Below are 26,498 nucleotides of genomic sequence, written 5' to 3'. Positions count from 1 at the left end.
CCTCAGAAATGTTAGCGGCCACAATTTCGGTTATCCCCAAATTAAAAGGAGATCCTGAGGCCATGGAAAATTTTAGACCTATCTCCCTAATAAACGTTGATGTCAAGATTTATTCAAAAATCCTTGCAGATAGGATCGGCCTGGTGATTCCAAGGTTGATTCAAAACGACCAAATGGGATTCGTGAGAGGTAGGCAACCAGCGGATTCTACTAGAAGAATCATTAATATCTTAAGCTGGGCTAGGAAACAGGGAATCCCCATGACTCTACTGTCGCTTGATGCTGAAAAGGCCTTCGACAGAGTGGATTGGGATTTCTTGAGAGAATGCCTAAACAAATTTGGCTTCGACAAACCCCTGACATCACACATAATGGCCCTATACTCAGATCCCAAGGCCAGCGTCTACTGCAACTGTCAAATTTCGGACCCCTTTAGTATCAGGAACGGTACTAGACAAGGTTGCCCACTCTCCCCGATCCTATTTAACCTAGTAATTGAACCACTGGCAGAAATTATAAGATCCAATAACAAAATAACAGGCATTTCCACACCCACCAGACACCACAAAATCTCCCTCTTTGCAGACGACATTATTCTATCCCTCTCCAACCCAGAAACCTCAATTCCCGAAGCAATCCAAACTATCGAAAGATTCTCCTCATTCTCAAACTTTAAAATTAATAAAGCTAAATCCAATATACTCCCAATAGGTCTTAGTGAAGCCCAAGCCCATACTATAAAAAAACCTAACAACCCTAAACTGGTGTGAAAAAGAACTCACTTACCTAGGTATCATAATAAATAAAACAAATATAGGGACAATAAAATCTAACTTCAATCTACTGAAAGAAATACTAAACAAGGAAACCATAACACATAGGCACAACACACTTACATGGTGGGGCAGAGCGCTGACAATGGGTCTATTCATTCTACCTAGACTTTTATACATCCTGAGATGTGTCCCCCTACCATTTTCAGACATCAGCTTCACACACCTACAGGAACAGATAAAAACCTTTATCTGGAACTCAAAAAAGCCACGTACTGCCACCCAAACTCTTTTTAAAAGAAAAATAAACGGAGGGATTAATATCCCAAACATAAAAGCCCACTTCCACACACTGCTTATAAAACAGAGTATCCACTGGATGCAGAACTCCAACCCGCCAGTATGGCTTGATCTCGAGACAGCTCTAAATAACAATAGCCACCCAAAATCGATTATATACAAATCAATATTTGGCAACCTCCCAAATTCAGTCTCCCACCCCATCTTTCAGGCAACAGCCTCAGCCTGGAAAAAATTATCACTCCAAAAGAAAGGCCTTAAACACTCAGCTATATTAAGATACATTCCCATCTCCTTGGCCTATTCCATAATTGGCCAAACTTTCCCAAAAATTTGGTCAGACTCAAAAATTAAGAAGATTGGGGACATACACTCAGGAGAGACCTTTATAAGCTTCCAAAATATGAAACGCCAATATGGCACTCAACCATCCTCTTTCCTAGAGTTTCTTATACTCAAAAAGAACATAGGATCTTTTATGGGGAGGAGACCCAAATTATCAGAATCATCCATTAAACTCCTAAGCAATATTGGACATAGCATATTTTGGAGCCACAAATTCATTTATAGCAATTTCAACTCTGACTTAACTCTCTAAAAGTCCCCCAATGTTCAAATGGGAACAAGATTTAAAAAACACTTATAGTATTGAAGAGTGGGAAGAGGCTTTCACCACCTCTTACCAGTCCACTCTTTCAATGGCCCTACAAGAAACACACTTCAAGGTAGAATCAAGATGGTATTACACCCCCAGCAGATTGGCGCACATGGACACCATAAATTCTGCCCAATGCTGGAGAGGCTGTGGCCAAAGAGGAGACATTATGCACATTTTCTGGAGCTGTCCCGTGATAAATCCCATATGGAAAAAATTAAAGAAATCATCAACAAACTTACTAGCACACCCTTTGACTTGAAGCCCCAGGGGGCTCTGTTGTCTCTTGGACTCGGTCAGCTCGACCATAACCAAAAACTACTGATAACTCATATCTGCTTAGTCGTAAAAAATCTCATAGCATCAAATTGGAAAACTCAACAAACCCCATCAACAAAAGACATCATCTCAAGGATCTCTCTTCATAGATCCCATGAGTCTCACTTCGCAATTGCCAATAACCAGTACCTAAAGTTTGCAAAAAAGTGGTCCAGATGGGATCAGCAATTTCCCACACCCATCACCTGAACACCAGTCAAGTTCATGCTCCATTTGCCAAGTATAAAATAGTCCTACTGTTTTGGTGCTGTTGTCGACTCAAAGAGTCAAATATTGTGTTTTGTGTTATTACTGCTTTTTCAAATATCACAAAAAAGCTCTATAGCTTATGATGCTCTCTTCGACTCATAAAGAGTCAAATTCCATGTCGTTTGTGATACTACTGCTATTTCAAAAGTTTTGTTTTGTGTTATTACTGCTTCTACACATCACAAAAAAAAAAAAAAAGTTCTATTGCTACCGATGCTCTCTTCGACTCATAAAGAGTCAAATTTCACGTAGTTTGTAACACTACTGCTATTTCACAAGTTCATTACTATTATGTTTTTGTATCTGTACATAGTTCCTGCAATTTCTACATTTATGCACTTCAAATGTGAAAATGGTTCTGTTTTCTCCCCCCCCCCACCCCTACTTTGGCAGGGGGTCTGACCTTTCCCTCTCCCTTTTCCCATCCCTACCCTCCTTTCTTTCCCTCTTCCTACCTCCCCCCTCCCCTTTCCCTTCTCAACTCCCCTCCCCCTCTCCTCCTTTTCTCCCTATTAAAGTTGAAAATCCAATAAAAGATTTTGAAAGTAAAAATGCCAGGGGGGAGGAAGGGGGTGACAGGTTCCCTTTAAGATCGCAGATATGGGTGTATGACTATTTTAACCATTCTATCACCAGTATGCCCATATTAGTAGGTAAAAACATTCCAGGAGGTCATGTATTAAGGGAATATATCTTGTATCCTAACCTGACTAGTTTTAGGCTGTGTGCACAAGTTCAGGATTTTTCGCTATAAAAACGCGATAAAACCGCAAAAATTAATGTATCCTATTATTAGAATGCAATCCCCAATTTTTGTGCACATGTTGCGTGTTTTTTTTTTTCGGCGGCATCGCATTCCGGAAAAAAATGCAGCATGTTTATTCTTTGTGCGGAATCGCGGGGATTCTGCACACATAGGAAGGCATTGATCTGCTTACTTTCCGCATGGGGCTATGCCCACCATGCGGGAAGTAAGCGGATCATGTGCGGATGGTACCCAGGGTGGAGGAGAGGAGACTCTCCTCCAGGCCCTCAAAACCATATAATTGTTAAAAAAAAAAAAAAAATTAAAATAAAAAAAATTGTGATCTTCTTACCTTCCGGTGTCCCCGGCAGTCTTCCTGTTCCTGTTCCCAATAATGCCTTGCGGCAATGACCTGTGATGGCGTAACCGCTATGTCATCACAGGTCATTCTCGCAATGCATTACTGGGAACTGGAGCATCACGAGGAGCAGGAAGACTGCTGGGGACGCCAGAAGGTGAGAAGATCACGATTTTTTATTTTATTTATTATTTTTAACATTATATATCTTTTTACTATTGATGCTGCATAAGCAGCATCAATAGTAAAAAATTTGTCACACTTGTCAAACACTGTCTGACAATTGTGACCAACCTGTCAGTTTTCCAAGCGATGCTTCAAATCATTTGGAACACGCTAGCATTCTGCAAGCTAATTACGCTTGCAAAACACTAGTGTTTAGCGGGAAACCGGATGCCAATTCCGCATGCATTTATCCCGCGGCAGGGAGTTCCGGAATTGCCATGGAAATTTCCGAGGCAATTCCGGACATGTGCACATAGCCTTAAACATTTCATGATAATTTGCCTGGTCATGAATGTAGGGTTTTATTTATTGTTTTAAGTTGGGTGCAAACTGGCAGCGGATGTTTGATTTCATAACAGTACAAGTCTAAGCTAGGGACTTGTATTTACTTGAATAAAAGCCCTCAGGATTTCACCCCAGCTTGGAGATTTATTTTTTCCCTGCTTGTTTCCAATCTGAACCACTCATCTAATGTCCAGCTCAGCACTAATTTGCTGCATCCTGAATGGAACTCTAAAGGTACTGTTACATTAAGCGACGCTGCAGCGATATAGACAACGATGCCGATCGCTGCAGCATCGCTCTTTAGTCGTTGTGTGGTCGCTGGAGAGCTGTCACACAGACAGCTCTCCAGCGACCAACGATGCCGAAGTCCCCGGGTAACCAGGGTAAACATCGGGTTACTAAGCGCAGAGCCGCGCTTAGTAACCCAATGTTTACCCTGGTTACCATTGTAAATGTAAAAAAAAAAAAAAAAACACTACATACTTACATTCCGGTGTCTGTCGCGTCCCCCGGCGTCAGCTTCCCTGCACTGTGTAAGCACCGGCCGTAAAGCAGAGCGGTGACGTCACGGCTGTGCTCTGCTTTACGGCCGACCGGCGCTGACAGTGCAGGGAAGCTGACGCCGGGGGACGCGACAGACATCGGAATGTAAGTATGTAGTGTGTGGTTTTTGCTTTTTTTTACATTTACAATGGTAACCAGGGTAAATATCGGGTTATTAAGCACGGCCCTGCGCTTAGTAACCCGATGTTTACCCTGGTTACAAGTGAACACATCGCTGGATCGGCGTCACACACGCCGATTCAGCAATGTCAGCGGGTGATCCAGCGACGAAATAAAGTTCTGGCCTTCTAGCTCCGACCAGTGATGTCACAGCAGGATCCAGATCGCTGCTGCGTGTCAAACACAACGATATCGCTATCCAGGACGCTGCAACATCACGGATCGCTATCGTTATCGTTCTAAAGTTGCTCAGTGTGAAGGTACCTTAACAAGGAATGGGATATTGGCTGAATTTATATCACCCTCTAGCTGCACAAACACAAAAGATGGGCCTCCATTATCCACGCAAGTACACTATTGAACTTCTCACAGATGATGTTGTACATCAGATTTTTTTTTTACATGCTTTTGCTGCAGTCTCCAAATCAAGAGTAGCTCATTTAGTTTCTAGCCAGAATGAAAAGGGAAGAGTTTTCTGTAGGACTTTACATCCCAGATGTTCTTAAATGGAATGAGTCATCCTATTTATAAAATTATAAAAAAAACAAAAACAAAAAAAAAAAAAAAACACATCTTAAACGGCCTTTAACCTCTTCACCTTTGTGGCACTTGTACGTCAATAGACTTGTCACTGCCTTTGATGCAGGGACGCACACTGAGAAAGCATCTTACTCCGCACATGACAGCTGATTTAAAATCAGCCATCATGTGCCTCCAATAGCCACGGATGGATCATTCTACACTCCCATTGGTGCATCGGTAACGTGATCACGAAAACAAAAAGTGCAAATCATCCCTTTTGAAGCAATATAAAAAAAAAAAAAAAAAACACCCCGACCACACATTTGTTATCGGTGTATATGTAGAAGTCCAATCAAAAAATAAAAATTAACCCGATGAGTAAACTGCTTAACAGAAAAAGAAATCAAAAGGATAATGTAATAAAAGGCAATTAGAACATAGAATCTACCCCAAAATGGTATCAACAAAAAGGTCAGCTCGGAGTAAAAATAAGCCCTTATACAGCTGCATATTTACAGTGAACAAGGTAGATAAAAAAAAAAACAACAATTGTGGAACTGCACTCTGCAAGTTCAAAGCACTTGGCGATTTTTTTTATTTTTACCCATTCTGCCATATAGCATACTAGACAGGCAATGGAGAAATAAAATTCCATGTCATGAAGGGGTTAAGTTGTGACCTGCAACTGTTAATAAGACAGCTTCTCTTCTGTGAATAAGGTGGTAGACCTGGATCCACAGCTGCTGGACCCCGATTTTAAATTTAACAGCCTTTACCTTTTAAACAAACAAACAAACAAAAAAAAAAAACACACCTTTACTCATTACAGGTGGTACAAGCAGTGACCGGAACTTCTCAACCAGGATGGAATGAGCCATTTAATAGCCAAACACCAACTTCCAGTCCATCGGGTACATCAGACATGGATAGAACGTTTCCTTACCTTCTCCATGCTTGTCTGTATATTGGAATGCTTGAACTAGACGAAGTGTTTCATCTACAGATCGTCCAACAGGAAGGTCATTCATCGTAATCTGCCGAAGAACTCCCTTATCATCAATGATAAATAGCCCTCTATTATACAAAAGAAAAAAAATAATTTCTAGGGAGGTGTTTAAAATGTATGCATTTAAAAATGTGAAGTCAAGGTATGATCCTGAAAGTTTATACAGGGATTTAAAATGGATGGTACAAAACTGAAAAGCCTGTCGTTAGAGTAACCTCAGTGGTAAATGTCCAGTGACAAACAAAGAAGAAGAAAAAAAAAGAAGAAAAAAAAAAAAAAACATTGGCTACTTAGGTTCCCAGTTATCAAAAGCCAAATATAAATTGTGCTTACTTGGTACAACATAAGGCTGTGACATTGAAGATAGAAAAAGCTTTGTGCTTGCTGAAGTTTGGCTCTACTGTCACCAGACTGCGTTCTTGCAAAATTTCAGAATAGGTTTGGTAAATGCCTTGCACATTGAAGCTGTGTTTGCAATGGCTGAAGAAATTTGTAACCATGTCATGGGAAAAATCCTGGCTGCCCAAAGACTTCATAAAAGACAATGAGCACAACACTTGCATAGCTAAAGAAAGTAGACAAGTATGGAGCAACATGTGCCACAAACCACTACCTGCTCGTTATGCTCTGCAAACAACTGTCGACTAAACTCAGCAGTAATACGTACCTCCCACTCCGAGCTTTAAGACTTCTCCAGCGCTGCGCCAATCCTGTGGAATGTTCTACCCCAAGAAATTAGGACCATCTACAACTTACACAGATTTAGGCGCTCCCTCAAAACACATTTGTTCAGGGCAGCCTATCACGTTCCCTTATCACTAAGCACCAAAAAATGCACCAAAAATGCACCTAAACTTGCGTTTTTGACGCAGCTTTTTTCCTGCCAAGATGATCAGGTTTTGCAGAAAAAAAAAAAAAAAAAAAGCAGCAAAAACATCCTGTGTGAACTTACCCTAAGCCATAGAGACTACATCTTGAGGAGCTGAACCTAGAGAAATTGAAATAATGCTACTTTTGCATTGACTTCCAGGGCCCAATTGAAAGAGGGTGAATTCACTGACAGGTTGGTGTTCCCTAAGGGGAAAGATCAATCGCTACAAAAGTTAGCCCTTAATCAAGCACATGAGACTCCCCTAATGTAACCATTTTCTGGACAGGGAGCAGGTGCTACATCTACTATCTCTTTGCTGAGAGTACCAAGTTTGGAGTTTCCTAGCTGGACAAGTTAAAGAAATGGCTGATGTCAAGAGACTACGTTTTGCAGATCTTCCTCAATCTGTAGATTAGTGCACCTCCACATCTCCATTTGGATGTTCACAGAACCAAATTAAGTTTTGCTGGTAAGTTTGATTGGCTGCACGGGAAACAATTGCATTTGCACCATCCTTTTATAAATCATCCTATATAAACGAGTAGTAAAACCAATACCGTGGAAGAGTTACTAAGCAAAGAGAGAAAGAACATCGGCTTACTACACATAAAACAGTTATGGGCTGTGCGCAAAACATAACTGTTCTACTTTTTGCACCTCACTAGACTAGTTCCTGTACAAGCAACTGCTCAGCAGCTTTACCAAGGTGATACAGTTTTCAATGCAAGACTAAGACCCCGTATGGGTCACCATAGAATAAAATAAGAAAAAAGTTCCAATTCATACAAATCACTTTACAATCGTGCCATCAGGTCAGTTGGGACAGAAAAGGACCACAGTGGTGGTGGAAACAAGGGAAAGCCGTGATCAATAACTATTATAATATGCTTACACATCATTACATGGTTAGGGTGGAATGAAAATGTTGATGGAACTTCTTTAATAAATGTGGTGCATGTAATGTGTGCTAGAAATCTGGATCAATTTGAGTCAATTCTGGTATATTTGTAGTTGTCATAATCCCTAAAGTGTGAAAATCCATGGACAGAACAGTAACCCACAGAATACTATCAAAGTTAACCAGATGTATAGATTGTGCACAAAAAATAAAAATAAATAAAAATTACCCTATGGCTGGCACAGATTTGCCTTATAATTTATGGCACTTTTAGGTGCAAATTTGTCCTGCAACGTGTGGTCTCTACCTCTACTAAACTGCACTAAATTGGAAAATTCATTTGGAAGCTTTTTGAAGAAGTTAACTAATGCACACAAACCTGAGTGTATGACCTTGGTCCTCCAGATATACACCATAGTCTTTTGAAATCTGATGTGTCAAATCAGATAGGAGAGGAATTTTCATTGGCCCAAGCCCACCTTGCTTCCGAGGTGTATTAATCCTGTGATTAGTAAAGTTGTTGTAAAGTGTACATTATTTAATGTCCATTTAACATTTGATATTTCGCAACAATTTTTTTTAGGCCTTCTTTCAAATAACAGTGAAAGGCAACAAGGTAAAAAGCATTACAATGATACCCGGTTTACTGGAAACACAGCTTCAGGGGGAAAAACCATCTATCCTCCCTGTAGCTGCTCTCTTGCAGTCAGCCATGGGGCAATGCAGGAGCTATAAGGCACCACTAACTACATCCTGAGCACAGCTGTAATCCTCACTTTGACAACCTAATCCACAGTGTATGTGAGCCTAGCTAGTTATAAAGGTGCCAGGAAGTGATTAAAGCCACCTTGACCATGTAGAGAATGATAACAAATAGTTCCCTGCACCCCCCAGAAGATGGTAAAGAGTGGCAGCACGGAAGATACAAGTTCATTTTTTCCCTGTAGCTATACTACAAGGCATGAATTTAATGCCATTTACCTGCAGATTGACAATATTTGCTAATCAATAGTGCTCAACCACCCCAACTAACCAAATATATTGTGTAAAAAAATTGCATGTTCTGTACAGCAGTCTCCTATATCTTCCATTTATGGCTCTGGCACTTTAGTCTACAGAGTTCCCACTGGTAACACAATTATTTCATACTAAATACATACCATGCCAAGTGTGTGAATTGGGAGTCCACAGAGCAGGCCACCACCTCAGTATTAATTGATCTAAATTCTTCTATGCGGTCTCCAAAAGCAATAATTTCAGTTGGACAAACAAACGTGCTAAAAATAAATAAATCAGTCAATTACAGCTTTAAAATATCCTATTCTTAAACAGAAATTTAATGCAATATACTCATTTTCTTGTTGACTTAAATAAAATAAATGTCTAGCCATCTATTGAAATAACTACAACATCAAATACTAGTTTGTTTTGTTGTCTTATACTGAGTTGTACTCCCTATTCCCAGGTCCATCAATGAATCTCAGGTGCACTGCTCCCGGTGTCTGGCATTGGCTCCAGAGTTTACGTTACAGCAGCCAGCCTTTCCAATTGTAGATGGCATACTCTATTCTGGGCAGCCATTTGGTTGACAATGTCAGTGCCGCAGCCCAATGCCAGACACTGACACCAGTGGAGACTCACCAGTGGACACAGGAAAGAAGGGTACAGCATCTGGTGTTCTTTAACCCCTTTACCCCCAAGGGTGGTTTGCATGTTAATGACCGGGCCAATTTTTACAATTCTGACCACTGTCCCTTTAGGAGGTTATAACTCTCGAACGCTTTAACGGATCCCGTTGATTCGGACATTGTTCTCTCGTGACATATCGTACTTCATGCTAGTGGTAAAATTTCTTTGATACAACTTGTGTTTATTTGTGGGGGGAAAAAAAAAAAAAAATGGAAATTTTCATACCCTTAAATCACACAGATATGTCACACAAAATACTTAATGAACAACATTTCCCACATGTCTACTTTACATCAGCACAATTTTGGAACCAAATTTTTTTTTTTTTTTTTGTGACGGAGTTATAAGATTTAAAAGTTACAAGCGATTTCTCATTTTTCCAACTTTTTTTTTTGGGGACCACCTCACATTTGAAGTCACTTTGAGCGGTCTATATGATAGAAAATAACCAAGAGTGACACCATTCTGAAACCACATTCAAGAAGTTTATTAACCCTTCTGGTGCTTCACAGGAAATTTTGGAAAGTTAAAATAAATAAAATGATGAACATTTAACTTTTTTTTTCACAAAAAAAAAAAAATTACTCCAGATCCAAATTTTCTCTTTATTTTCCCCAGGGGTTACCGGAGAAATTGGACCCCAAAAGGTTATTGTGCAATTTGTCCTGAGTACGCCGATACCCCACATGTGGGAGGGAACCACTGTTTGAGAGCATGGCAGAGCTCGGAAGGGAAGGAGCGCCGTTTTACTTTTTCAAAGCAAAATTGGCTGGAATTGAGATTGGACTCCTTGTTGCGTTTGGAGAGCCCCTGGTGTGCCTAAACAGTGGAAACCCCCCACAAGTGCCCCAATTTTGGAAACTACACCCTCCAAGGAACTTATCTAGATGTGTGGTGAGAACTTTGAACCCTCAGGTGTTTCACTAAAGTTAATAACGCCCCGGCATGAAAATAAAAAAAATAAAATTATTTTTTCCACAAACATGATCTTTTAGTCCACAATTTTTTATTTTACCAAGGGTAACAGGAGAAATTGGACCCCAAAAGTTTTTGTCCAATTTGTCCCGAGTAGGGTGATACCCTATATGTGGGGGTAAACCACTGTTTGGGCACATGGCAGAGCTCGGAAGGGAAGCAGATTCCTCAAGTGTTCCAGAGAAATCTCACAAAGTTTTGGACTTTTTTAATGCAGAATTGGCTGGAATTGAGATCGGACGCCATGTCGTGTTTGGAGACCCCTGATGTGCCTAAACAGTGGAAACCTCCCAATTCTAACTCCAACCCTAACCCCAACACACCCCTAGCCCTAATCCCAACCCTAACCTAACCATAACCCACACCACAAACCTAACGCTAACACACCCCTAACCCCAATTCCAACCGTAATCCTAACTTTAGCCCTAACAGGAAAATGGAAATACATTTTTGTTATTTTATTATTTTTCCCTAACTAAGGGGGGTTTATTTACCATTTATAGTGGATTTTTACAGCGGGTTTTTATGTTTGGCAGCTGTCACACACTTAGATGCTTTTTATTGCAAAAAAATAGTTTTTGCATCACCAGATTTTGAGCGCGGGGGGGCCTTTATGCCATTTTGCATCTGGTAAAATTGATAAAGCAGTTCTATGTATAAGCCAACCCAAATATAAGCTGAGGCACAAATTTTTTTTTTTTATTTTTCTTTTTTGTGATAAAAACACATAGGAAAACGTATTGACTCAAGTACAAGCCTGGTATGCACGGCCCCCCATCAGAAAACAAAACAAACAAAAATTCATCTTACTCCTCTTCCCTGCACTCCAACGCAGCGTTCTGTTCTGATGCCAACAGCTGAGTTATGCTCAGCAGGGACGTCATGCGCTGCTTACAAGCAGAGGACAGCTGCCAGAAAACTCACTACTCTCCATGCCAGGACTGTGTGTGTGGAGAGCAGTAAATATTCATTGCTTTTAAATAGCGGGCACAGTAACCTCAGCTGCTGACATGCTGCAGCGGCCGGGCGATCACGTGTACCAGCTACTAAAGGCAATGAACATTCACTGCTTTCCACACCTATAGGAGTGGAGAGCAGTGAATATTCATTCCTTTAAGTAGCGGGCACACTTGATCTCACAGCCGTTGCAGGAAGCCGGTGAATATTCATTGTGTGCGGTGAATATTCATTTCTCTTTAGCAGCAGGAAAAGGTGTTAGCTGCAGCAGCCGACTCCTGCCTCCTGTGAGATGCTGCTCTGCCACTGCCGCTCCCCCTCAGTCTTGTGGGACCCTGACTAGAGTATAAGCCAAGGGGGTCTTTCGGAGAAAAAAAAAAAAAAAAATGCTGAAAAACTCAGCTTATGCTCTAGTATAAACAGTATTACTGTCTAGGGCACTGGTTATATCACCACGTGGCTTGTGTAGAGGTGGAGGAATGTGAGGAGGGGGTTGTGTTCCATTTTGCAGGAATGAGTTCTGGATTGAAGAAGGGGTAGTGGCGGTCTGGACCAAAAAAAAAAAAAAAATTAATGACAACAATCAGTAAAAAAAGAAAAAAAAAAAAACCACACACGTGACTTCTGAGATCCTCTGCAGTACACATATATGGTCTTCAGAGCACTGGTCTAGAACTAATATATGGGTCATTGTATGGTCTAGTAACCTACCCTAAAAATTATAGACTGTATGTCTTTGTCAGTGGGCAAACTGACAAAATCAGAAAGGGATCAAATACTTACTTCCCCCACTGTATGTACTTCTGGTTTTACCTTTTCTGGGCACAACCAGGAATGGACTAGGACTAAAATTCAGCCCTGGCATTTGAAAACACACAGGCCGAGGCCTATTTCCAAGAATAACTTTATGTAAAATTTAATAACATTGTAATATAACAGAAATATCACCAGATATACAGTGGTGATAATACCACCATACTGATCATTAACCAAAACCTCTGTACTAGACCATACAATGACCATATATTGTTATCAGTGCTACACCAGTGCTCTGCAGACCATATACCGTATATACTAGAGTATAAGCCGAGATTTTCAGCACAAATTTTTGGGCTGAAAGTGCCCCTCTCGGCTTATACTCGAGTCAAGGTGGGTGGCAGGGTCGGCGGGTGAGGGGGTGAGGGCGCTGAGGCATACTTACCTAGTCCTGGCGATCCTGGCGCTCCTCCTGCCGTCCCACGGTCTTCTGTGCTGCAGCGTCTTCCCCTCTTCAGCGGTCACGTGGGACCGCTCATTAAAAAAAATGAATAGGCGGCTCCACCTCCCATAGGGGCGGAGCCGCGTATTCATTTCTCTAATCAGCGGTGCCGGTGACCGCTGATAGAGAAAGAGGCTGCGGCACTGAAGACCAGGCAGAGGGAGCGTCAGGATTGCTGGGACTAGGTAAGTATTTTATATTCACCTGTCCGCGTTCCAGCCGCCGGGCGTCGCTCCATCTTCCCGGCGCCTGCGCTCTGACTGTTCAGGTCAGAGGGCGCGATGACGCATATACTGTGCGGACGCCCTCTGCCTGATCAGTCAGAGCAGAGACGCCGGGAAGATGGAGGCGCCGGGACCGGACGCTGGGAGCTGCAAGCAAGAGAGGTGAGTATGTGTTTTTTTTTTATTGCAGCAGCAGCAGCAGCGACAATGGCAGAGCATCTTTGGGGAAATATGAACGGTGCAGAGCACTGTATATGGGGCACAGCTATGGGGCACAATGAACGGTGCAGAGCACTGTATATGGGGCACAGCTATGGGGCACAATGAACGGTGCAGAGCACTGTATATGGGGCACAATGAACGGTGCAGAGCACTGTATATGGGGCACAGCTATGGGGCACAATGAACGGTGCAGAGCACTGTATATGGGGCACAGCTATTGGGGCAGTATGAACGGTGCAGAGCACTGTATATGGGGCACAGCTATGGGGCAATAATGAACGGTGCAGAGCACTGTATATGGGGCACAATGAACATTTTTACTTATTGTGGTGACTTATTTTCCTTTTTTATTCGGTCCAGACCACCACTACCCCTTCTTCCATGCAGAACTCATTCCTACAAAATGTAAACAGTCCCCTCCTCACATTCCCCCACCTCTACACAAGCCACAGTGCCCTAGACAGTAATACCGTATATACTTGAGCATAAGTAGAGTTTTTCAGCACATTTTTTATGCTGAATAAGACCCCATTGGCTTATACTTTAGTCCACCAATTCTGAGATTTTTTGTTTTTATTTGTTTTTGAGACACACTGTACTTCATAATAGTGGTAAAAATTCTTCAATATGACTTGCCTGTATTTATGCAAATAAACAAAAAACAAAATTGAAATTTGCTTGTGACCCTGCGTGCATGTTTCGCTTCCGATAGCCACACAAAAAAATAAAAAAATAAAGAAACCCACACACCACGCAAGGATCTGCGATGTTCCGTGCAAACCCGATAAACTCAAGTAGATAGCACTTGGGCTCAACCGTAGCCACCATATCGTCTGAGGGTTTTTTTTTTCTTCAAAAGTTATAAAAAGAAAAATCAAAAACACAACCCCCAACCCAAACTGCAAAGAATGGAATTTTTTTTATCTAACTAAGGAGAGGAAGGGGGGTGACAAAGGGAGGTTTGATTTACCATTTTGTTTTATTTTGATCACTGTGATAGACCTAATCACAGTGAAAAAAAAAAAAAAAAAAGGAACCAATAGGAAAAATTCCCTATAGTTGCCGGGTACTGGACGGCAGATCTCGGCAGACGCATTGTGCATGCGTCCATATTTTTCCAAAAAGATGCGGAGAACCATATCAGAGGAGAGAGAAATTAATCTTAAAATCAGACTTTTTCTTTTGTCATAATCATTATTCAGTGAACAATGGCGATCATGTGACGGGACTGTAAAATTAAGCACTGATCCTGTTCTCTGGCACTGATCAAAAATATAAAATTTGTCCTGGTCATTAAGGTCAAAATTGGCTTGGTCACTAAGAGGTTAAAGGGGGTTATCTAGCTCTGCTCACTTGCACACTGAAGGCGAGTGGCACACATGTTATGACCTGCTGAGAAGTATGCCCGATCGCCATAGGACACTTGCACACATCCCAATTGACATGTGGGGTCATAACTTCAACAGCAACTCTCACCAAATGCAGAAGTGAGTGGTGCCAGATAACCCCTATAAAAACGTTGAATAAGTTGTTAATATTTTCAGAGAAATAATCTAAAGTTTAAATTTAAATTAAGGAAACTGCATTGAGCAATTTGACGCTACTATGAATTCAGTCTTAGAGGATCAAGTTCTTGGGAACACATTACAAGCAGCTACTCCAGTGGTCATGGCTTGACGGAAATCTAGTTTTTGCTGAGCACAAGTAGTGATTGACAGGTTGGCTCAGTGGACATGTGGTAATGAAACTACTTATATCTCAAAGACAGAATTACTAGGGATGAGCGAGCGGAGGTCGGATGGGGGTGGGGGGGGGTCTTGGGCACGCTTGAATAGAGTCCATGTGGCTGAATGTTTTTGCGGCTGTTAAGACAGCAGCAACACATGAAGGGATCGTCTAAAACAAGCAATCACCACATAGGTTGCGGCTGTCTAACAGCCACAAATCATGCAGCCGCGGCGACTTGAACATATTATTCGAACATGCCCAAGATACTGTGATAACATGTTATCTGAGCACGTTCGCTCGTCACTAATAACCGAGTGGAGATAGACTAATCCCTTGGAGACATAGCTACGTTACATTGTGAAATGTGTTTCTGTGACAATATTCTAAGTTGGTGTATGTAAGCGTACAATTGGTCTGATCTCAGTCTGTCTCATCTGGTATTCTTATGAGAATTACTATAAATAAAGCTCTAAAGATATTTAGGCAATAGCCATTCTGCTTCTCTGCTCTGACTGGGAGCGCCGGGCAGCCGGAAAGCAGACCGGTGACGTCACCGCTCTGCTTTCCGGCCGCTGTGCTCACAGTCAGAGCAGAGAAGCAGAGCGCCGAGGACAGACAGCGGTAGGTAAGTATGTAGCGTTTGTTTTTTTTACTTTAACGATGGTAACCAGGGTAAACATCGGGTTACTAAGCGCGGCCCTGCGCTTAGTAACCCGATGTTTACCCTGGTTACCTGGGGACTTCGGCATCGTTGGTCGCTGGAGAGCTGTCTGTGTGACAGCTCTCCAGCGACCAAACAGCGACGCTGCAGCGATCCGGATCGTTGTCGGTATCGCTGCAGCGTCGCTTAGTGTGACGGTACCTTAAGAGAACCCCCTTTAGTATAGATCCATATAGCACAAAAAGATACTCACAAATCAAGAGGATAGAAGAAGAAAACCAAGTATTTCCCCTTGTAATCTGTAAGTTTTAGCTCTTTGAATTCTCCATTTATGACTGCAGTTCCCTCCCAGTATGGAGCCGTCTTGGAGACTAGAAATAAAATACATATAAAATAAAGTGTTAAAGAAATATCTTTGTATTTAATATTGTTTAGAAATCTTAACCAGAACACTGGTTGGGTAAATCTAAAGCGCTTACAATAGCTTTCCTAAGTCTTCTTCAAGCTGAACTGAGCAACAGAATGATGGAGCCATTCCTCAAGCAATGGAAGCTATAGAGACAGCAGTTACTCCGCTGCTACTTCCACGCTACAGAAAGGGCAATTATTCTCAAGCAGCCACAAGATGCAGCCCCATCAACAACTGTCAGCCAGCCATTTCCACACTATGGAAGTCTAATAATTAAAAAAAAAAAATTAATAATTCTAAATCAGCAATTAGATCATTTTGATTCCTCCCTACACAGGTAAATAATCCAGGCTGGCGGGCAGCTATAGAATAATCTTCGCCATCACACTTGCACATTTTGCATCACTGCTTATATCTCAGAACACACCAGGAAAGCAAGCAAACCATTGATGAAAAGACTTGAGCCTTTTCCATGTTTTGGACCCACTGCTGGTTTTGACTGGTAATTCGCATCAGTGTTTGTAAGGAGGCCTTATGTACAAGATTCTACATACCGTACATCAGAAAGTAATAAACCTCAAATACTAAAATTAACGAAAAAAAATAAATCTGACTCCATTAGCAGTTAGAAGATTATGAAAGGCCATTTCCATCATCCAAAGGGGTTTAGTGGACTTTATATTGACAGCCAGTCCTTAGGAGAGATCATAAGCAAGTCTGTGGATTCATAGTCGTGGAGTCAACATAAAATGGACCAACTCCTAAATTATATAAAAAAAAATTAGGTTCAGTAGTTCAATGCAGGATAATAATAATCTTTGTTTTTATATAGCGCTAACATATTCCGCAGCGCTTTACAGTTTGCACACATTATCATCACTGTCCCAGTTGGGGCTCACAATCTAGAATCCCAATCAGTATGTGGGAGGAAACCGGAGTGCCCGGAGGAAACCCACGCAAACACGGAGAGAACATACAAACTCTTTGCAGATGTTGTCCTGGGTGGGATTAGAACCCAGGACTCCAGCGCTGCAAGGCTGCAGTGCTAACCACTGCGCCACCGTGCTGCCCAGGATGTGCTGTAAATGTTTTCATAAGAATTTGGAAATGTCCTATAAATGTCTGTCCTGTTCCTGATCTAAGTATCTGGGCTTTTAGTTGGGATGAATCTGTGCTGCACTTTATGTGCATGCTCAGTAGCGACCAGTGGTGTGGGGTCAGGGAAATTAAGGAGTCTGAGTCTAAGGCCGGGGTCACACTTGCCAGTGTGATGCGAGAAACTCGGACGAGTCTCTCGCATCGATACCGGGCACTGCTGCCGACACTCTGGACTGGAGCGTGCGGTTGCATGTATTTCTATGCAGCTGAACGCTCCGGTCCCGGCGGCAGTGCTGGGTATCAATGTGCGAGTTTCTCGCATCCCACTGGCAAGTGTTATCCCAGCCTAATCAGTGATTTGTCTTAAGGTAACGTCACACTGAACTATATCGTTAACTAAATCATTCTGTGTGACAGCGACCAACGATCAGGCCCCTGCTGGGAGATCATTGGTCGCTGGGGAAAGTCCAGCACTTTGTCGCTGGATCTCCCGCTGACATCGCTGAATCGGCGTGTGTGACACCGATTCAGCGATGTCGTCACTGGTAACCAGGGTAAACATCGGGTTACTAAGCGCATGGCCGCGCTTAGTAACCCGATGTTTACCCTGGTTACCATTGTAAATGTAAAAAAACAAACACTACATACTTACATTCCCGGTGTCTGGTCATGTCCCTCGCCTTCAGCTTCCCGCACTGACTGGTGAGCGCCGGCCAGCCGTAAAGCAAAGCACAGCAGTAACGTCACCGCTGTACTTTACGGCCGGCGCTCAGTCAGTGCTGGAAGCTGAAGGCGAGGGACCTGACCAGACACCGGGAATGTAAGTATGTAGTGTTTGGTTTTTTACATTTACAACGGTAACCAGGGTAAACATCGGGTTACTAAGCGCGGCCCTGCGCTTAGTAACCCGATGTTTACCCTGGTTACCCGGAGACTTCAGGATCATTGGTCGCTGGAGAGCTGTCTATGTGACAGCTCTCCAGCGACCAAACAGCAACGCTGCAGCGATCGACATCGTTGTCGGTATCGCTGCAGCGTCGCTTAGTGTGACGGTACCTTTACCGACCCCACAGCCCTGATCATAAGTATCAGATCGGTGGGGAGTTGTGGGTGTACGACCACTGGCAACCCCCAATCAGTGGTTCTCGATGCTGAATAGAAGCGGATGTGTAGTACCCAGCCACTATAAATATGATGAAGCTGAGTAGCAAATGATCACTTCAGGCCGAGGCCTGGACCAAGAACAGTTGATTGTCGGGGGATGCCGGGTGTCTCACCGATCTGATATTGATGACCTATCCTGAGAATGGGCCATCAATATAAAAGCTGTGAACACAAAAAAAAAAAAAAAAAAACTTAGAAGCATATCCTTTTTCTATTTGGGGCTTCTCTTTAAATCAATAAAACCAGTGGGCAGCCCCTCAGCGTGATCTGTCTTTACATAATCTAGTAACAAGGCTGCTTAGAAGTTTCCCTACTGCTCCCTGACTTTCCAGCAATGTCAGTCCTCGGCTTCTTCAACCTGCAGCTTTACAATGGACTTCACTATATTGCAAAGGCAAGAAATAATTCAGATTTGACAACAGGGCTGTATTTAGATGGTTTTTTAAGAGACATTCCCTCGTACAGTAATTTGATCTAGTTTTTGTTTTGTCTATGTGTTAGACCCACATAGTGCCGAAAATGATATAAGGAGCTGGGAAACAATCTTTTGGGAACCTTTTACATCCACACAAAGTCATATGGCCAAGTGAAGAAAGCCAGTATTAATTTATGTGTCCAACCATACAAGACACAACAGGTACAGGAGCACCAGGGGAGATTTTACATGGAAGTTGTGTCAACCGAACCCAAGAGTTTACACATTACGTGTCCTTAGCTGCAGCCCTATGTCAACAGGAAAGGTTCCATGGTAAATAATGGACAGCTATTGCATGAAAATGACACAGCCTTGAAAAGATTGATGATTAGGTTGATGGGATCATGAGAAAAAGTTGCCTAAAGGTACCGTCACATTTAGCGACGCTCCAGCGATATAGACAACGATCTGACCTAAACTAGATCGCTGGAGCGTCGCTGTTTAGGTCGCTGTAGAGATGTCAAACACAGCAACTCCAGAACGATGCAGGAGCGATCCAGTAACGTACTTATCGTTCTCGCTGGTTGTTCGCTCCTTGAAAAAACATTGCAGGCATCGTTGCTTTTGCTGTCAAACATGACGATACACGCCGACCTGACGACCAAATTAAGTTCTGGACTTTCAGCTACGACCAGCGATGTCACAGCAGGATCCTGATCGCTGCTGCGTGTCAAACACAACGAGATCGCTATCCAGGACGCTGCAACGTCACAGATCGTTGTCGTTCTCGTTGGAAAGTTGCTAAGTGTGAAGGTACCTTAATCCAATACTGTATTCCCTATCACTATAAAGGGTTTGTCAATACACATTAGACCATTAATGACATCTTTAACTGATAGAGTAATATTAAATCCACACTTCTGGCCGTGGACACATTCTGAGCAAGTCAATCTTCTGTATTGTAATGCCATTCCCATATTACAGAATCAGTGCTTGTGTGTAGACACTGAATCAGCAGGAGGTCAGCAGCGAGAACCCTACAATTTAACAAAACCTGTCAGGTTGATTTTCCTTCTGGAACTTACTGTAAGGTACCGTCACATTAAGCGACGCTGCAGCGATATAGACAACAATGACGATCGCTGCAGCGTCGCTGTTTAGGTCGCTGTAGAGACGTCAAACACTAACAGCAGAACGATGCAGGAGCGATCCAGTGACGTAACGGCGACTCACTTATCGTTCTCGCTGGTTGTTAGCTCCATGTAAAACATTGCTGGCATCGTTGCTTTTGATGTCAAACATGACGAATCACGCCGACCTGACGACGAAATAAAGTTCTGGACTTCTAGCTCCGACCAGCGATGGCACAGCGGGATCCTGATCACTGCTGCGTGTCAAACACAACGAGATCGCTATCCAGGACGCTGCAACGTCACGGATCGTTGTCGTTCTCGTTGTAAAGTTGCTCAGTGTGAAGGTACCTTAAGTCTATGGCTGTAAACGTCCGAGCACAACAATACAAGTTATACCGGTCTTACCATAATCAGGTACGCCAGGGGTAAGAAAGTTAGCCTAAAGCCACAAGCAAATTAGTACGGAAGTCAGCCCCAACACTAGGCTGACTTATGTGGATCTAAAGCTTGCATAAGAACATCAGATTAGAAAAAAAAAAAAAGCATGTTTTTGATACATAGTCTCACAGCAGCATGATGTAGGGGCTGAGAGCCTGATTATAGTAATGTGCATGTCACTAGGCTGCGTGTTGCTGTTTAAATAAAATCAGTATTTTATCAGTAGATCACTACTGGACTAGGTGTCTGGTGCATTCTAGTCCAGCTGCACAGTGTAACCACATCCCCGCCAATTATCAATCAGCTGTCTTTCAATGTGCACATAGCTGCCAATCAATGGTGTGGTAGATCTGCAGCAGATATTGTATCAAAACGACAGCAGGCAGACTGGTAAGTGACACATCACTGGTGACATTCCATTTTTAAGCTTTGTTTTTATCTAAGGCTATATTCACACTTTGCGGATTTTGCTGCGGATCCGCAGCGGATTTGACCGCTGCGGATCCGCAGCAGTTTCCCATGAGTTTACATTACAATGTAAACCTATGGGAATCAAAAAACGCTGTGCACATGCTGCAGAAAAATCCGCGTGGAAACGCTGCGGATTACATTCCGCAGCATGTCACTTCTTTTCTGCGGATTTTCACCTGCTCCAATAGAAAACTGCAGATGAAAATCCGCAGAAGAAAACGCAGTAAAAACCGCGATAAATCCGCAGTAAAAACCGCGATGGGTTTTCACTGCGGATTTTGGAATTCTGCTGCGGAAAAATCCGCAGTGGAATCTGCAAAGTGTGAACATAGCCTAAACGGAGAGATAACAAGAACCTGAGCAAACTGAGGATCACATACAGAGTATGCTCACATGGCACCATCCCTTCCATCAGAAGTTATGGGGGGCTTTTCTGAAGTGCAGCAAAAAAGGTAGAAAAGAAAACAAAATGTATATATGGGTCCCAATAATAAGAGGCAGCACAAATGCAAAATACTGATCCAGACACTCACACCCATCACCCATCGGGCCTGGGTGCTTAGTATTATAAACATATGTATAAGGCTGCCGTCACACTAGCAGTATTTGGTCAGTATTTTACATCAGTATTTGTAGCCAAAACCAGGAGTGGAACAATCAGAGGAAATGTATAATAGAAACACATCACCACTTCTGCATTTATCACCCACTCCTGGTTTTGGCTTACAAATACTGATGTAAAATACTGACCAAATACTGCTAGTGTGACGGCAGCCTAAGAGGCAGGTATCAGGTGCCTGTCACCTATCAGGACACGTTGGTCTGTGTTCACACTGCCGTATTGAAAGACTGATGTGATTGGCTCCATCTATGGATAGCAACTGCTGGAGCCGTCATTCATCGCCCGGAAAATGGACCTTTATAGCGCATGGTGGAAATTGTATTGCCATACAGACCACTGGTCCATCTGGACAGTCACCCACGAGCACTAGCGCTAGAGCTAACGGATCTGGGTACAGTATGTGCCACAAACAGATATGGTCACGTGTTAGCGCTTCAGGGCCATCTTAGCGCCACCTGAGCATTACAGGTATTCCAGTTTTAATACCAACAAATCACATTACTGCCAGAAAAGTCTCCGACCCGGATGGACACAGGAAAGTCTACGATGGCCGGTTACACGCATGTAATGCACAGCGGGGCCCAAGGTCACTGCTCAGAAACCGCGGCCGGACCACTCATTCGAACGAAGTCACAGTAAGCTGGCCCCACGCCACTGAAATCACAGTCACCAAATCTGAGGGACTGTGATTATCTTATATAGCGCCATCCTATAACTACATTATCATACTAGTAACGTGCCATCACCAGCAGCCTGGGATAGAACATGCACAGCAAGGAATAAACCCCACACTGAGGAGCAACGAGGCCAGAAACGGAAATCTGGAGGGATCACACACACTCTAGGACAGAAGAAAGCAGCAACAAGCCAGTGTTCACACTGCTGAGCCCACACATGCGGTCCACACACATGCGGCAACTCACACATGCGGCATCTCACACATGCGGCATCTCACACATGCGGCATCTCACACATGCGGCAACTCACACGCGTCACACAGCGCAGGCGGCCAGTGATGAATGTGAGCGCAGCATCTGCACCAATAGGAGCCGCACACAGCACAGGGACCCCGCACACAGCGCAGGGACCCCGCACACAGCACAGGGACCCCGCACACAGCGCAGGGACCCCGCACACAGCGCAGGGACCCCGCTCCGCAGCTCCAGGAACCCACTTTTTGCTTTGCTCAGATGCAGGGAGTGGTCGGACACCGGCACACGGGTGGCCTCCCCGGGGTACACCTGCCCGCCGGCATAGAAGTGGCACTCTCCGTCCTGCGCAGCCTTGCCCGGCCGGGGCTGCTCCTGGTCTTCCGCTGCGATAGACGTGCCGGCGAGAATAAAGCAGAGAGCCAGGGAAAGTGCGGGCCTGGACCGCGGGGCCTCCATCCTGCGCTGTGGAAGGACACGTCTGCTGCCTGGATGTGACCGTGTGCAGGAGGCGGGAAAGTGAGGCCGTATACGGCGAGGGGCGGGGCCTGGATTAACCCTTCACCCACCAAGTCTCGTGTCACATTTCATTCATTCCAGGCTCATTGTTTTCTTATGTAGAGAGAAATAATTCTTCCTTTGCTTGAAAAAGACCAATTGGTCGAAGCGTCGCATTATGGCAAAATAAAGAGGTATTTTTGTTTTTTCACCTGGATAGGCTGCTGCCCTTCTTGTTTTTCTGGTATCCATTCTTTCTTTCAGTCTGTCCTGTCATTGTGTCCTGTCAGTCTGTCCTGTCATTGTGTCCTGTCAGTCTGTCCTGTCAGTGTGTCCTGTCAGTCTGTCTTCCCAGTGTGTCCTCTCAGTCTGTCCTGTCAGTGTGTCTTCCCAGTCTGTCCTGTCAGTGTGTCCTCTCAGTCTGTCCTGTCAGTGTGTCCTCTCAGTCTGTCCTGTCAGTGTGTCCTCTCAGTCTGTCCTGTCAGTGTGTCCTCCCAGTCTGTCCTGTCATTCTGTCCTGTCAGTGTGTCCTCCCAGTCTGTCCTGTCAGTGTGTCCTGTCAGTCTGTCTTCCCAGTCTGTCCTGTCAGTGTGTCCTCTCAGTCTGTCCTGTCAGTGTGTCCTCTCAGTCTGTCCTGTCAGTGTGTCCTGTCAGTCTGTCTTCCCAGTCTGTCCTGTCAGTGTGTCCTCCCAGTCTGTCCTGTCAGTGTGTCCTGTCAGTCTGTCTTCCCAGTCTGTCCTGTCATTGTGTCCTCCCAGTCTGTCCTGTCATTGTGTCCTGTCAGTCTGTCTTCCCAGTCTGTCCTGTCAGTGTGTCCTCTCAGTCTGTCCTGTCAGTGTGTCCTCTCAGTCTGTCCTGTCAGTGTGTCCTCTCAGTCTGTCCTGTCAGTGTGTCCTCCCAGTCTGTCCGTCCTCCCAGTCTGTCCTGTCAGTGTGTCCTCCCAGTCTGTCCTGTCAGTCCGTCCTCCCAGTCTGTCCTGTCAGTCCGTCCTCCCAGTCTGTCCTGTCAGTGTGTCCTCCCAGTCTGTCCTGTCAGTGTGTCCTCTCAGTCTGTCCTGTCAGTCCGTCCTCCCAGTCTGTCCTGTCAGTCTGTCCTCCCCGTTTGTCCTGTCAGTCTGTCCTCCCAGTCTGTCCTGTCAGTCTGTCCTCCCAGTCTGTCCTGTCAGTCTGTCCTGTCAGTGTTTACCAAATAATACAAAACCCGGCACTCAACTTTGTAGTGAGAAGAAACGAAAGATTTATTATATCCCAAAGCAGTAAACGTTTCGGTCACACAAAGGGACCTTCATCAGTAACTGAAACAAGTATATATACACAAAATCAATTACATAATTGGGAAAACACAAATGATAACATAAATAATAACCAAAACCAAAGTATATACAAAACATATGCAGTCCCGTCAGTGTGTCCTCCCAGTCTGTCCCGTCAGTGTGTCCTCCCAGTCTGTCCTGTCAGTGTGTCCTCCCAGTCTGTCCTGTCAGTGTGTCCTACCAGTCTGTCCTGTCAGTGTGTCCTCCCAGTCTGTCCTGTCAGTCCGTCCTCCCAGTCTGTCCTGTCAGTGTGTTCTCCCAGTGTGTCCGTCCTCCCAGTCATTCTTGTCAGTCCGTCCTCCCAGTCTGTCCTGTCAGTCCGTCCTCCCAGTCAGTCTTGTTAGTGTGTCCTCCCAGTCTGTCCTGTCTGTCTTCCCAGTCTCAAGACAGCTGACTAGCGGTGGATGCCTCGTCGCTGGAGCACACGCCGACTTCAGTAAGGATAATGGTCTTTACAGACTCGCCGGAAACCACAGCAGGATTCTCTATAGCTACCTGAACATACAGTTAGATCCATATATATTTGGACAGAGACAACATTTTTCTAATTTTGGTTATAGAAATTACCAAAATGAATTTTAAACAAAACAATTCAAATGCAGTTGAAGTTCAGACTTTCACATTTCATTTGAGGGTATCCACATTAAAATTGGATGAAAGGTTTAAGAGTTTCAGCTCCTCAACATGTGCCACCCTGATTTTAAAGGGACCAAAAGTAATTGGACAATTGAGTCCAAGGCTATTTCATGGACCGGTGTGGGCAATCCCTTCGTTATGTCATTCTCAATTAAGCAGATAAAAGGCCTGGAGTTGATTTGAGGTATGGTGCTTGCATTTGGAATGTTTTGCTGTGAAGTAAACATGCGGTCAAAGGAGCTCTCCATGCAGGTGAAAGAAGCCACCCTTAAGCTGCGAAAACAGAAAAAACCCATCCGAGAAATTGCTACAATATTAGGAGTGGCAAAATCTACAGTTTGGTACATCCTGAGAAAGAAAGAAAGCACTGGTGAACTTATCAATGCAAAAAGACCTGGGCGCCCACGGAAGACAACAGTGGTGGATGATCGCAGAATAATCTCCATGATGAAGATAAACCCCTTCACTACAGCCAACCAAGTGAACAACACTCTCCAGGAGGTCGGCGTATCAACATCCAAATCTACCATAAAGAGAAGAATGCATGAAAGTAAATACAGAGGGTTCACTGCACGGTGCAAGCCACTCATAAGCATCAAGAATAAAATGGCTAGACTGGACTTTGCTAAAAACTAGGGTTGAGCGAAACGGGTCGTTCATTTTCAAAAGTCGCCGACTTTTGGCAAAGTCGGGTTTCATGAAACCCGATCCGACCCCTGTGCGGGGTCGGCCATGCGGTACGCGACTTTCGCGCCAAAGTCGCGTTTCAATGACGCGAAAAGCGCCATTTCTCAGCCAATGAAGGTAAACGCAGAGTGTGGGCAGCGTGATGACATAGGTCCTGGTCCCCACCATCTTAGAGAAGGGCATTGCAGTGATTGACTTGCTGTCTGCGGCGTCACAGGGGCTATAACGGGGCGTTCCTGCCGACCGCCATCTTACTGCTGCTGATCTGAGCTTAGGGAGAGGTTGCTGCCGCTTCGTGAGAAGCAGGGATAGCATTAGGCAGGGTCCATTAACCACCAAACCGCTTGTGCTGTAGCGATTTCCACTGCCCAACACCACCTTCGGTGTGCAGGGACAGTGGAAGCTACATTTTTTTTTTTTTCCCCTCAGCGCTGTAGCTCATTGGGCTGCCCTAGAAGGCTCCCTGATAGCTGCATTGCTGTGTGTACGCCGCTGTGCAAACCAACTGCTTTTTTCAAAGCACAAATCCTCTTGTTCCTTCCTTTCTGCACAGCTATCTTTTTTGTTTGTACACACTTTTTATTTAATTTGTGCATCAGTCCACTCCTTATTGCTGCCTGCCATACCTGGCTGAGATTACTGCAGGGAGATAGTAATTGAAGGACACTCCCTGTTTTGTTTTTTTTTTGTGGGAGATTAAGAATGACATTTCTGCTAGAGTGCCATCCCTGTGTGTGCCATCTCTCACTCAGTGGGCCATAGAAAGCCTATTTATTTTTTTGCTTGATTTGGGTTATAAAATCTACCTGAAAAAATCACTACATCAATCAGTGGGAGAAAAATATTGGCCTCAGGGCTTGTGTGCCACTCTTGACTCCTGTGTGTGCCATCTCTCAGTCAGTGGGCCATAGAAAGCCTATTTATTTTTTTGCTTGATTTTGGTTCTAAAATCTACCTGAAAAAATCACTACATCAATCAGTGGGAGAAAAATATTGGCCTCAGGGCTTGTGTGCCACTCCTGA

General features: G+C 43.9%; 1 protein-coding gene across 2 annotated transcripts in view; it reads right to left on the bottom strand.

Annotated features, from left to right (window-relative positions):
• PRDX4 (peroxiredoxin 4) overlaps positions 1 to 22,862 on the bottom strand; it is a 32,441-nt gene extending 9,579 nt beyond the window's left edge. For both annotated transcript variants that reach the window (XM_069761465.1, XM_069761464.1), the window contains exons 1-5: positions 22,588 to 22,862; positions 15,917 to 16,034; positions 9,110 to 9,226; positions 8,329 to 8,451; positions 6,118 to 6,248 (exon numbers count right to left, since the gene is read on the bottom strand). In XM_069761465.1, coding sequence (XP_069617566.1) covers positions 6,118 to 6,248; positions 8,329 to 8,451; positions 9,110 to 9,226; positions 15,917 to 16,034; positions 22,588 to 22,801 — 703 coding nt within the window. In that variant the 5' untranslated portion in view covers positions 22,802 to 22,862. The remainder of the gene's footprint in view (positions 1 to 6,117; positions 6,249 to 8,328; positions 8,452 to 9,109; positions 9,227 to 15,916; positions 16,035 to 22,587) is intronic.
• Positions 22,863 to 26,498: the final 3,636 nt, after the last annotated feature.

This window comes from Ranitomeya imitator, chromosome 3, assembly GCF_032444005.1.
Source record: "Ranitomeya imitator isolate aRanImi1 chromosome 3, aRanImi1.pri, whole genome shotgun sequence".
Lineage (NCBI taxonomy): Eukaryota > Metazoa > Chordata > Amphibia > Anura > Dendrobatidae > Ranitomeya > Ranitomeya imitator.
Note: the sequence above shows the minus strand (reverse complement) of the source record. Positions and strands in the feature narration are given on the sequence as shown.